This window comes from Hippocampus comes, unplaced genomic scaffold, assembly GCF_001891065.2.
Source record: "Hippocampus comes isolate QL1 unplaced genomic scaffold, H_comes_QL1_v1.1 scaffold35, whole genome shotgun sequence".
NCBI lineage: Eukaryota > Metazoa > Chordata > Actinopteri > Syngnathiformes > Syngnathidae > Hippocampus > Hippocampus comes.
In genome coordinates, this window is record NW_017805279.1 from 461,131 (window position 1) to 474,513 (window position 13,383).

At 43.9% G+C, this 13,383-nt stretch overlaps 1 protein-coding gene across 4 annotated transcripts; it reads right to left on the reverse strand.

Annotated features, from left to right (window-relative positions):
• Positions 1-4,301: 4,301 nt before the first annotated feature.
• On the reverse strand, positions 4,302-8,392 carry eomesa (eomesodermin homolog a). 4 transcript variants are annotated; one of them, XM_019870774.1, is made up of 7 exons: positions 8,204-8,392; positions 6,988-7,078; positions 6,618-6,772; positions 5,934-6,055; positions 5,560-5,718; positions 5,386-5,447; positions 4,302-5,298 (listed from the first exon to the last, which is right to left on the reverse strand). In XM_019870774.1, the coding sequence occupies exons 1-7, from the start codon at positions 8,244-8,246 to the stop codon at positions 4,545-4,547; spliced, it is 1,386 nt and encodes a 461-aa protein (XP_019726333.1). In that variant the 5' UTR covers positions 8,247-8,392; the 3' UTR covers positions 4,302-4,544. The 4 variants fall into 4 exon arrangements, with proteins under 4 accessions (XP_019726333.1, XP_019726331.1, XP_019726332.1 ...); XM_019870772.1 differs by lacking the exon at positions 8,204-8,392 and having other exon boundaries at positions 4,302-4,458; positions 4,580-5,298; positions 6,988-8,190; XM_019870773.1 differs by lacking the exon at positions 8,204-8,392 and adding an exon at positions 7,430-7,557 and having other exon boundaries at positions 6,988-7,349.
• Positions 8,393-13,383: the final 4,991 nt, after the last annotated feature.

Genomic DNA, 13,383 nt, shown 5'->3' on the forward strand with positions numbered 1-13,383 from the left:
AAATAGATCTCATTCCTCACTCGCCCATCAACCTCCGGCATCATCACTCAGTAGCTCTGAAATAGAACTGAAAAAGTGGGAGCTCAAACTCTCACCTCTTAATTGTACCCTGAATCGTAAAGATACTGAGAGCCTATTAGCACACAAGGAAGAAGTGTGCTATGTACCAGCCAAGACACATGCATCTAAATAATGCATCTGGGAGATGAGTCAGAAATTACACAAGTGCAAGAAGCAGTGTCGGCATCCACCTGTGAAGTGAATATGAGAATCAAACAAACATTCTCTGTGAGGTGTTGCAATGATTGGAGAAATAAAAGTTTTCTTTCCGAATGCCATACGATGGGGAAAAAGGCAAAAACTTTGACACGCACTTAAGGCTCTGCTTCTGCAAGTTGAAGCAAGCTGGCTCCAGCGCATACTTACCGGCGAGAGGATGAGCGCCAACTTCTCTCTAGTGACGGAAGAGAACGTGTATAAAAATGCACACAGTTGCCGATGTCTTATGGGGCCTCTGGATTCAGTTTTTTTGCTTAGGTTTTTTTTTTTGCTATAACTACCACCACCAACCAAGTTTATCAACCCAGTGCATAAACGCTTGATACTTACATCAGCGATATTTGCTGTCACGTGATAATGTTTGGTTTGGAAAAGAGAAGTCAAAATCTTTTACTCAAGTCACCAAATGAGTATTGACCGTGCCGCGTTTGCCGCCATAAACCTCACAGCCCTTCTGTACCCAAAAGGGTTCGCTGCATGTTGCTTTGTTCCCAAGTGGCGATACCTTCTGATGGTACCAAGAGAGGGAGAGAAAGGGGAAGGGAAATCCCTAAATCTGTTGGCGCTTCCCAAAGTGCCATCGCATTGATTTTGATTCATAACTTTTCCACATGGTTGCCTCTTTGTGTCCTACTCCAAACATCACTCATGTGGTATCTTGTGGAAAGCCAAGTTGCCCCTTAAATCCAGTTTGACTCCTTGGAGACACTCAAAGGGGAGTGGGGCAAAAGCGGGCAATGACCAGCATGGTGTATCCAAACCGACATCGAGTTGAGTAGATAGCGGGAGGAGTTGTGCAGACAGTAAATGGGGGAGTCAATCGGGGCGGAGTGGTGGTGATTCGCCCCTGTTCAAATGTGTCCCACGGGCCTCCAGAGGGAACGCGGAGGTTTGAAATCAATGTGCCGTTAAGTGCAGCACAGCCGCGGGATACTCTCCCTAACATTAAGCATGCAACAGTGACTCAAGACCCGCCCGGAGCAGTTACACAGGGATTTGACACAAGGGCTCTCCTTGCAACTCCGCTTCCCCATCACCTTTGTGCTCTCTGCCAACACTCAACGCCTTCCACCAAACATTTGTGGCCCCACTAACTTGAGACTCATCTCACACCACGGTCTCACTCCAACAGACCTGTGAGCATTAATACCCGCGCGGTCGGCACTCTTGTCTAACATCCACCCAATGATGAAGCGGTTTCGGCGGAAATAAGTGAGACTCGGGCCAACGTGTCATGTAGCCTGCAAAAAAAAAAAAAAAAAACACCTCAAGGAATCTAAACTATGAGCCAGGCTAATCAATGCCCCTCACATGCATATACTGGATGAATCAACAGACTCACCGGCCACACCATTAGGTACACCAGCGCAATCTGATCATTATCTCAATTGGTTGAAAATGAGTTTTACGCATTTATTGAGTTTCACCTGTAAAATGTAAGTCGCACAGTGCGTCCTTCAGTTCAATCGATTTATCTTAAGTAGCTTCTGTAAAAAGATTTTTAGTCTCCCTGCTCCTGCCTTGCGAGTCATTCAACGAGGGCGATAATGTGAAGATAATCACAATGAATTGCCCCCGTCCCATTCTTTTTCTTCTTGGTTGCTGCTAAAAGAGCTGTCGAAAAATGTCGACCCAAACACAAGTGCGCCCGTGGCTGAATTTAGACCGTGAGAGCAGTAATAGCGTGTGACTGAAGGTGAAGAAAAAAAAAAAAAGCCGAAGGACGTTAACTGTGTTGAGATGTCAAAAGCCCTTTTTGGCCACACTCTTTCCAAAATTCTTATCCGCCTTACACTTGAACTTTCAAAGTGATTACTAATAAAGAGAACCGATACAATGGCATTGATACACAACTATTCACACACACACGGATTAAAAAAAAAAACATAATTCTGTGTCCACTTGCTTTACACCCGTCCTTACAGATCGCCAGTTATCGACATAACACAGAATGGTATCGAGCAGTGGGAGCAAGATGGTCAGTTTTTCGGGTGTTATCTTGACGCGTCTATTCCCTATTACTCGACATGATCAGAATTTGCGGGCGCATGCTGCGCAAGGTGTCTATTGATTCCATACTATTGATCACTCACCGACTTGCATGAATGGTTGAGAGATGTACATCTATTGACCGCGGCGCTTGGGGGATGCATGCTTCAAATGATCACCATTTTGGAATGTCTTTCCAAAAGGATCTTGAAATATGAATGTGATCGTTAAAAAGCCGTGGCGAAAAAGGTAGTCGGAAAGCCGAGCATTTTCAATGCAAACTGTAGTTTTCCCCACAGCACTGTCCTTTGCTTTCAGAGTGGCGGTGCTCTGATTCATTGCAAGGTGTGTCAAGGACTTGAATAATTCAACGCCGCACACCCCAATAACAGCTCAATAAATTTGAGTACTGTGAAAAAGTGAATTAACAGTCCAATTGTGAGTATGCTAGACTTTGCACAGGTAGAATTGGGCATAACTGGGCGTTTGCGCCGTTGTGTACCATTGTGGGATGGAATTAACCCTTTCCCGGCCAATCGTAGCGGGAATCCATCATCTGCATTAAAATCAGGTTGGTTGGAGTTCGAGTAGGGTGTTTTTGACATTGCGGAATCAGAAATTGACTCAATGAGGGCCGTGCATGTCACTGGCAGGGAAACTGCAAGATGTTCCCTTGCGGATGATGTCATCAGACGGACATGTGACATGGGCAATTGGAGACCGCGTCGTATCACTTTGCACCCAAGACCGTGCTTCAGCACCCCCTCAGAAAGGCCTAACGACGCCATAGGAAATCGTAGACAACATACAAGTCAGTGCTTTTTTTTTTTTTTTTTCTAAATGAACAGGCGGACGCAAACAACTTTTATGGTGCCCACACATCAGGATTCAGAAGCTGATGAAACTAAACTGAGTGCAAATTTTGCATCTTCTGGTATCTATGTGCCCTGTAATTGGCTGGTGACAGGTCCAGGGTGTATAAAATGGATGGATTTATTTGCGTGGAAAAAAAAAATGCAGCTCTGTCAAACAAATTGCTGACACAAGTGCAAACATTTTTATTCTTGAGGCTGCAATCCGCCAAGAGACTTTTTTTTTTAACAGCTTTCCTGAAAGGCCATGGTAATCTACCTTGTTAGGAGGTGTTAATTGGAGTTAGACTCCTTTTGTCAAGGAGTCTGACAACAGAATTAATTAAAAATCCGCCATGCAAATCAATTCAAATTAGGTGACGTTCGGGGGAGAGGATTGGAAAGTAAGACAAATAAGACACGCTGGCCAAATATTGTGACTTCTCTGATAAATTAAATGCATATCTCTGCTCTTTTTGATCGATTCGAAGAAGTCATGGCTTGGTTGTTTGTGTATTCAGTTGCATATGGAATAACTAGTAGGACAATTTCTCCTGTGACAGTGTGGCCAGAGAGTTCGCGGTTTATCCACAGTGACACAAAATAACTCCAGTAGTTGGTTGCGACGAATATTTCATTTCGTTTTTATTCAATTGTCCTTGATTTTCACACCGAATGTCATGACAACACAGAAAACTGACAGCCTGACAGCAAGAAGCCTTCGCAGCTTATTTACAGGATCCATTTGACTTTTTCACAAATCATCCGTAATGAGGACCAATGATTTCACGAAAGGGCCCCCTCCACCCCCCCAAGACTGATATGACTCATATGTTGCAAGATGAATTATCATAAAGCCTCTATCTCTTGAATGCAAGCTTCAAATGGGCAATCATAAATTCGTACGTAAAGCTCAATTCCTTTTTGTAACTGCTCTTTTTTTTTTTTTTGTCAGCTTGTTAGTTTCACCGTGCGACAGGAATAAAAATCACACACGGAAAGACATTTGGATGATGCTTTTGGAAAAAAGCAGCTTTATTTATCCATTTAATAACACCTCCATGAAGACAATTTGTACAACACACACACATTCTAAAGTGCACAAATACTGTACAATGGAAACGATTTAAATACACACGGGAGGGGGAGGAACAAATCCCATTTTTTTTTTTTTACAAAAAAAAAAAAAAAAAGGAGTTTAAATGGATTCAAAAAGGGCTATATTTTTTCAAAACCAATCATCACTATGCATGTTTCTGCTCAGGTATGAGAGGGGTTGGCCTGGGGAAAAATAACCTTGTGCAGCTTGCTTGGGGGAAGCAACGCTAAGCTTTGGCACCTTTAGAGAAAAAGAGAAAAAAAAAAAGACATTAACAAGGAATGGAGAGCACTCGGTTATATTTAGTTTGAATACATGAGACAGTCTTAGGGGCTTGTGTAGAATGCATAATAACCCGTGCCTTTCGGATTGTCCTTATTGTAATCCTCAGCGGTCAAGTCTTCGCACTTGATGGTGGGAGAGTTCTCCGTGCTTGAGGCCCCGGGGGACATCCTGCGCCTCTTGCACACCATGGAGTACACGCCGGCGTCACTAGAATCCACCGATTTCAGCGAGTGAGAAGTCTCCATCCAGCCGGTGGCCGACGGCGCCGTTTCCTCGGGCAGCTTGTCTTTATTGGCCCCCAGCTGGTCCTCTGCAAAGGCTGGCGGACTTGGGCGAGGGGACCAGGGCAGGCCCGTGGTCATCTTGCGTTGGTAGGAGCTTCTGGTGCCCCAGCCCGCCGCCATGGAGGCAAAGGCTGAATCTGGATAGTAGCTAAGGGCGTGGGACGTCTGCAGGGAAAGAGGTTTGATGCCATAGGACAGCAGACTACTGGTGGAATAGTCATTGTCGTAGGACAAGTCCAGCTTGTTGGAGCCCGGCTGCTGGACCGGGGGGACAAACCAGCGTTGGGCGGAGGCGGCGGCCGCGGCGTCCTCGCTCTGCGGCGACAGGAGGCTGTTGGTTTGGGGCACGGCCCGTTCGCTGCTGTAGAAGCGGTTCTGAGGCAAGTTATTGACAAACTGGTCCTGAAAGAAAGGTTGCATGGCATAGCGAGCCCCCGGCACGATTTGGGTTGATCGGGGGGAGTCTGTCGGAGATGGAGTCAGCCTGTCACTCTCTGGGGCTGTGTACATTCTGGTCAAATGAAGAAAAGGTTGACAATTAGAATGGGAGGGCTGCATTCAAAGGAACGGCGCCACGATATCGTGTGAGAAAACCTACGAGTCATAATTGTCCCGAAAGCCTTTTGCAAATGGATTGTGGTCAATTTTCAGCTGTGTGATCTAGAGGGGGTGGGGGAGGTGAAACATGAAATAAATCAAATGCATATGAAACCACATAAAAATGAAAAGCATCTATTTTTTTTTTTTTTGCAAGCATAATTTCAATTCTTACATCCGTGTTCTGGTAGGCCGTGACGGCTATAAACTGGTTCTCTGGGAAAGTGAAGGTTTGAGTTCGGGCCTCGTTGCTCATGTCTTCCACTCCGTCTTCTGTCACCTCAACAATGTGCAGCCGGGGTTGGTATTTGTGAAGAGATTGCAAGACTATCATCTGCAAAAGGAAATGCAAAGACAGCTTTGATGCAACACTAACAAGTTAACCAAACTAGATAGAAAATTGGTGCTTGGCCTGATAAAAATATCAAAGACAAGAAAATTCAAGCCTGTTTAAAGCTGACTCAGTATTTCCAAATAGTGAAAAATAGCGAATGCCAACTATACAGCTCAATTCAGAAAATGTCAAACGAAATAAAGGAGACAAGCTACCTGTGTGTTATTATTGTTGGCCCCTTTGTTGTTTGTCAGCTTCAACTTGCCAAAGGAGATTTCTTGCCTCATCCAGTGAGCGCCAGTGTTTGGAGATTCAGGATGAACATACATTTTGTTACCTGTCAAATTGAGAAAATTTATGACCTGTGCAGTACTTAAAAAAATCAAACAAAACACAATTTAAATGCTGAGGTTAAACTATTGATGATGTGCAACATCTTCCTCTGCTGTCCAAATTATCTGAAGGTTATTTAAAACGTTACAGTGACGTTTGAATTTTATTTCATAGCAACAATTTTTCACTGAAACAACTTTTCTGATTTAGGAAGCTTTGATTCAGGAAAATAGCATTTCTGAAGTTAAAAAGAAAACAACCAGTAGCATTTTTAGAAAAAAAATCATTCTTGCTCATAAAATGTATTTTTAAAAAAAAACGTCAATAACGAAGTCTCTAAATACCAACAGCGTTTCGTTAAAATTACCGTTTGACCGTTTTGTTCCGCATATTCGTAAGCTAATAATTTAAAATGCTACATTTAGAGAAAATGCGTTTTATTTGTGCTTCGTGATGCGAACATAATCGAAACCACATTTCCGGTCTTATCTTTATTTTTCCTCGTTTCATCATTCATACAATTAGAACGAAATAGGACAAGTCCACGCTTTAATTTCGGAACAAACCTTGCATATTATTGTCCGCTTTGCCGCAAGTGACCCATTTCCCCCCTTGAAAGCGCCAATGGTTCGGATCGGCCAGAACAACTTCGACGAAGACGTTGTAGTGGGCCGTGAGGTTCAATCCGGTGATGTTGAAGCTCAGGAACGGGAACATCCGTCTGGGGAAAAAGGGGCAATACATTTGTTGTTGTTGTATATTTTTTTTAAGTGACGTTATTTTTAATCATGCAGAATTTGTTTGCGATTGATTTACTGCGTCGGGAACGAATACAAGGAGCACAAAAAAAAAAGTGGTGCGGGGTAATTCGGAACGTGCGTACATTTGTTTTCGTGCAGTATATTATTTCTAAAAAGCAATTCTCGTTCTGCTTACCTGCCCTGCTTGGTGATGATCATTTCCGTCTGGTGCCGGTGGAACTTGAGCCACAGAGGCCGGTTGCAAAGGTACACCTGCGCCCTCGGGCCTGCGCCGGAGCCGGGCAGAGACATGGAGCTGATTCCCGTACCGGGATAAGACGGGTACAAGCAGCCGGGACCCTGACTGAACTGGTAGCCCCCGCTACCGAACTGACTCCGGCCGGTACATACGGACGGAGAGGAGAAGCCGGCGGGCGGGAGAACTGATCCGTAGTGGAGTGATGCCGGGTACCTGGACCCGGTGGTGCCCGTGTACACGGACCCTGTTTGTCCTGCATATGGGAAGAGGGAACACGGACTTGCCATGTCCGAACTCGCCTGAGAAGACGAGATGAAATAGCGATCAGAACCAAGTTCGTCTAAGTTGTACCGCCGGCCGCTGGTCAGCTCGTCCTCACCGAGCACCGGGGAGCCTTTCCTCCCATCGGGACCGGTTTTAGAGAACGTGTCCCCTTCTGGGTCACCCATCATCCCGTTCCCCTGCACGTTCGCCAGGTATTTTTTGGGAGCACTGTTCGACTCCGGTTCCGCCCGGTCCACTTCTTGATAATCTAGTTGCGAAGGCGGCCTCGGGCTGTTATTTGCACTATCCGTCGAGGAGAGGTTGTAAAAGGTCTTGGGGAGAGCACTGGGGAGGATGTTCTCTAACTGCATGTTTCTGAAGACGATTTAAGAGTCCACTGGGGTTAGTCGGAGCTAAAAAAAAAAAGAGGCGCCCTGCTCGGTTCTGGAGACTTGCACCCTCCCTCCAGAATCGGTGATGGAAGGGGGCGGGGGTGGGGAATCAGAACCTCTCTCCTTCTCTCCGCCGGCTTTGCAGATCAGATGATGGCATAGACATGGCTTTCAGGGGCTCTTATAAGATGCAGTCCTCCCCACAGATAAGTGTTTGGAAGTGTGAGGGGAGGAGCTTTTAGGTAGCGTGCGGGGGTGCGAGGCCCCTTCACATAGCCAATGGCGGAGCTTGTGCTCTAATTTAATTAGAAATGCTCTCTCTCTCTCTCTCTCTCTCTCTCTCTCGCTCTCTCTCTCTCGCATTTTTTAAATCTGAGCACACTTGTCATGAGTGTCGGTGGTTTTTTTTTTTGTCTTCAAAAATATCTGGCAAAAAAACAAACACACTAAAAACAACTCCGGATTGTTCAGATTTCGTGTTCCCATGCCGAACTCACCTTGAAAATGTAAAGCCAATAAGACTCGAAGAGTTGATTTCATGCTTACATCGTCCAAGGAATGTTATTTACTGCTTTGTCGACTTTTTGGCCGTCAAATCAACGAAATAGCCGTTGATATTTGATTCCGAAGAAAAATCCAATCGCACCACTTTGATGCGTTGAGGGGGGTGCAAAAAAAAAAATTGGAAAAAGAAACACACGTGCACCCGGTTCCCTCTTAAGTGGCCTCCTTGCCTTTATTTCCCATCCGGGTTCACCAGCAGTTGAGTCGGAAATTCAAATTGAAATTAGAATTTCAGATTTGGTGAAAAAATCTGTGTAAAAATCCGGACCGATTATGTATTGGAATTACAAAACAAAATATTAAGCAGGCATTGTGATTTTAGGAAGTATTTTTGAATGACCTACATGAAACAGAACAGACGACATAGTAATTATGGTAGGCTATAATACCGTTTTTTTTTCTGGCCTGTCACTCACGAATTCATATTTTTATTTACATTATTTCTGTTGAAAATAAGGCATTTCACCTGGCATAAACGACCTCTCTCTCTCTCTCTCTCTCTCTCTCTCTCTCTCTCTCTCTCTCTCTCTCTCTCTCTCTCTCGATCATCATCTCTCTCTGTTACTTCGTTACGAGTAAAATAAACGTGAAGACTCCCGGAAAAAAATGTAAAAAATAAAAATATATGTATATACAAATAATATAACCCCAATGACTGCCAAACGATGCCGTAAACTTGAGCTCAATTGCGTTTTAAATGAAACAAATACATCGAAAAGATTGTGACCAACGTACCGGAACTAACAGGTGATAAAATGAAGAAAAAAAAATACAGGGAAATAATATACAAAGTTACATAAATAGAATACTGACGACGTAATTGTGTAATTTAATATTTATGATAATATTGTGTGAAATCTTTTCTCGGGCGGGCTCGCTCCACCGCGCGCGCACACACACACACACACACACACACACACACACACACACACACATGCACACACACCAGCGCACACACATACACACACGCGTGCAGAGAAGTAATTAATCCACAAGGAATGTTGTTGGATATCTCAAATAATTGCATACCTTTGTTATCGACATGTATCGTAGACAGTGACCTCTAGTGCTTATTTCGGCTCTACCAGTTCACATAGCAAAGAGCACGTATTCCCCATACTGCTTTCACACTTGCATCACCGCATCATTCTCAACCAAAGTGAACTTGTGACAATGTGTGTGTTGGGATGAAAGCGAAGTAGCTGACGACGAGATGAATCCGGGGGAACCGGGGATACGAATCTGTGAAAAACAGGGAGGATCTCGGCTGGAGGCTGATTGGCTCGTGCCATGAATGGGATGGTGAAGCTGGCTGGTGGGTCATCAGGGAACTGGAGCTAATTGCACAACACACATAGCGTCTGTCAGTCAAAAGCAGGAACCCTTCCCCAAACTGCAAGCGAACACCAAACATTAAAAAAAAAAAAAAGCACCCGTGGAACCAACGTAAATGTTTTGACTGTCTTTTAACAATGTCTTGCTTATCCCATCATGTCTTCCGGAATGCTACGGAACAGAATTCAACACAAAAAGGCTGGGAACAAAAGAATCAGGATAAAATGAGAAAAAACAAAAGCGCTTGCAAAGATCACCGTAAATTGCTTGTCACTCAAAGGACAAGGAAATCTAATACACGAGAAGGACCAACTGAGAAATAACAAACACGACTTGCATGAAAAAAAAAATAGACAAACACGTGGCATGATGCTCTTAGGCACTTGGAGAGAAGAGCTGTGAGCAACGCTAAATAATCCGACATCCAGTTGTCTACGTGGCACAGTTTAAATAGGCCACTTGTCAACGAGGGAGATTGGTGACCTCCACTCCAGCAGGACCTGAAACACAAACAAACAGAATCGTGACAAAGTCCCGATCCGATCCCCTGTAAATGCATTAAGCATTAAAAAAAAAAAAAAAAAAGAGAGCACACCCCATTGTCTCATTTGTCGGCTAAAATCCGAAAAACAGAATTTCAGAAATGACATTTTGAGAAGACCTTAATAATGATGTTCAAAGTTTTAATTTGATCCCAATTGGATCATCAAACTCGAGAATGTGAATGTTGAAAAGAAAAATGGATTTCGTGTGAGCATTTGTGGGTCTTTGTGTGTGCGCGCGCGCATGTGCAACAGCGCTAAAGTCGACACGCTGTTATGTTCGACATATTTCACTCATTCAATACCAAAGACGCTTTTTTCATTTTCAAGAATGCAGGTATTCATTCCCAGGTACGTCTTTGTGTATTTTTTTTATAATTTTTGTTTTCCCCATGTGGTTGGGGAAAGAAGGGTCTGAAAATGGCTGACTGTTGAGTGATGTGACATTAACATCTGGCTTTCATGACCTGCCTTTGCGATGTGTCCAATAAAGTCCGCTACTGTACCGATTGGACAACTTAATATCGGATCACGGTGCTCCAAAAGATATTCACCAAGCGACAACATTGTGTTTTTGTTATTTTTGTTTTTTTTTAACAACCGTCATCTCAGTATTTTCCAAAATGACCCTTGAAAGACCGACCCGTGCTACCGCTTTGAAAGCGAAAAAAACAAAATAAACGTGATTTACAGGCCGCCTATAAATAAACTAATTCCAAATGAGGTAGATGTTTAGTTCCTCCTCATAAAGGAGCACCCACTTGTGACCTGTCAGCATGTTTCTTGACCACCTATAAAAGCCCAAGTGGATCTGAGATGACCCTCTCTGGCCCTGGGCCAGGGCCCGCGCGACAGGGGAAGGGAAGTCCTACCATATTGTTGTCAGAGTAGATCATCAACAGAGCACATGAAAGGAATACATTCCAGGGTTTATGAGCCAAGGTGGCTGCTGAAGCCTTTGCTCGGGACAGAATTCATGTACCCCATTGCAAGGATTAATAACGCAAGTCTCATTAGAGATCCGCGCCACCGAGACCCCTGGAGGGAGGGTTTGCTTGGAAAAAGAGAGCACACCCCATTGTCTCATTTGTCGGCTAAAATCCGAAAAACAGAATTTCAGAAATGACATTTTGAGAAGACCTTAATAATGATGTTCAAAGTTTTAATTTGATCCCAATTGGATCATCAAACTCGAGAATGTGAATGTTGAAAAGAAAAATGGATTTCGTGTGAGCATTTGTGGGTCTTTGTGTGTGCGCGCGCGCATGTGCAACAGCGCTAAAGTCGACACGCTGTTATGTTCGACATATTTCACTCATTCAATACCAAAGACGCTTTTTTCATTTTCAAGAATGCAGGTATTCATTCCCAGGTACGTCTTTGTGTATTTTTTTTATAATTTTTGTTTTCCCCATGTGGTTGGGGAAAGAAGGGTCTGAAAATGGCTGACTGTTGAGTGATGTGACATTAACATCTGGCTTTCATGACCTGCCTTTGCGATGTGTCCAATAAAGTCCGCTACTGTACCGATTGGACAACTTAATATCGGATCACGGTGCTCCAAAAGATATTCACCAAGCGACAACATTGTGTTTTTGTTATTTTTGTTTTTTTTTAACAACCGTCATCTCAGTATTTTCCAAAATGACCCTTGAAAGACCGACCCGTGCTACCGCTTTGAAAGCGAAAAAAACAAAATAAACGTGATTTACAGGCCGCCTATAAATAAACTAATTCCAAATGAGGTAGATGTTTAGTTCCTCCTCATAAAGGAGCACCCACTTGTGACCTGTCAGCATGTTTCTTGACCACCTATAAAAGCCCAAGTGGATCTGAGATGACCCTCTCTGGCCCTGGGCCAGGGCCCGCGCGACAGGGGAAGGGAAGTCCTACCATATTGTTGTCAGAGTAGATCATCAACAGAGCACATGAAAGGAATACATTCCAGGGTTTATGAGCCAAGGTGGCTGCTGAAGCCTTTGCTCGGGACAGAATTCATGTACCCCATTGCAAGGATTAATAACGCAAGTCTCATTAGAGATCCGCGCCACCGAGACCCCTGGAGGGAGGGTTTGCTTGGAAAAAAAAAAAAAAAATTAAGAGCAATGTGTGCCTTGCCGGATCCCTTCGCAAATCATCACCCCCGAGAACACTTTTATTGGAAGGAATTCATCTTGCAAGTTTATCAAAGATGTTCCCCCTTCGGTGTGTTTTCATGAGAGAGTCCCGATGTGACATTTCAGAAAACCTCATAGCCACCGGCAAAGCCTATCAGCGTATTCAATACAAATAAATATTTTCCGTTATCGTGAATTCACGATTGCCGGGTGCCGCGTTCCGTTTTTTTTTTACGTCTAAATCTGGGTTGATGTCGCAGTACTTAGCGTAACCTGACGACCACTTGAACGTCTCTTGCTGTATGATGTGCTTTTTTTTTCTCTCTCAAAATTCCACTTTCTCTTTCAGCAGCAACGTTCACTTTTGAACCGACCAATACGAGACACAAAAAAAAAAAATTATATATATATATAATTGCAATGCTGCACAAAATATGATGTTCCTGAGGTTCCGAGACAATATACAATTTTCTTTGTCATGTAAACCACACGGGACATTTACCCTTGACTGGCCTCAATGTATATTATGGAATCTCTCCCCAAAAGAGAATAAAGCTATGTACAATATATTCGCGTTTGATGTCTTTTGTTGTCTATTTCAGATTACATTCCAACAGAGCCGAGTAATCTTCCCCATCTGCAACCAGTCCGTGAGTGAGACCCGCGGGGAATGCTCTTTCTATACATATGTGACATGTTTGAATCCCTGGAAAATACATTGAAATACGGCACGTTTCATCAAACCAGCAGATTGGATACTCGCGTCACATCGATATACATCGAAAGTTTCTCCGTCGGCGTGTTGCGGCATGCACAAGTTTCAGTGGGCAGTGATAATCCACTAACCCCTCACCCCCAAAAAAGGGGGGGGGGGCGGCGGCATTCGTGGAAATTAGATTGAAGCTGCACTCGCTGTATTTGAATCCCCAAGGCATGCTAACATGATTTTTGGATTACGGCATTAGAAAGTGTCATGAGGAGAAGCAGCATGAAGAGAATACGTATGGAGTATTCGATCCGTTCCCATACTAACATGATCCTTCCCGTCATAACGTCGCGCCGTTTCATCATAACCGAATGGCGCTATGTGACAGTGTGACATGATGGTAGCGCTCTGCC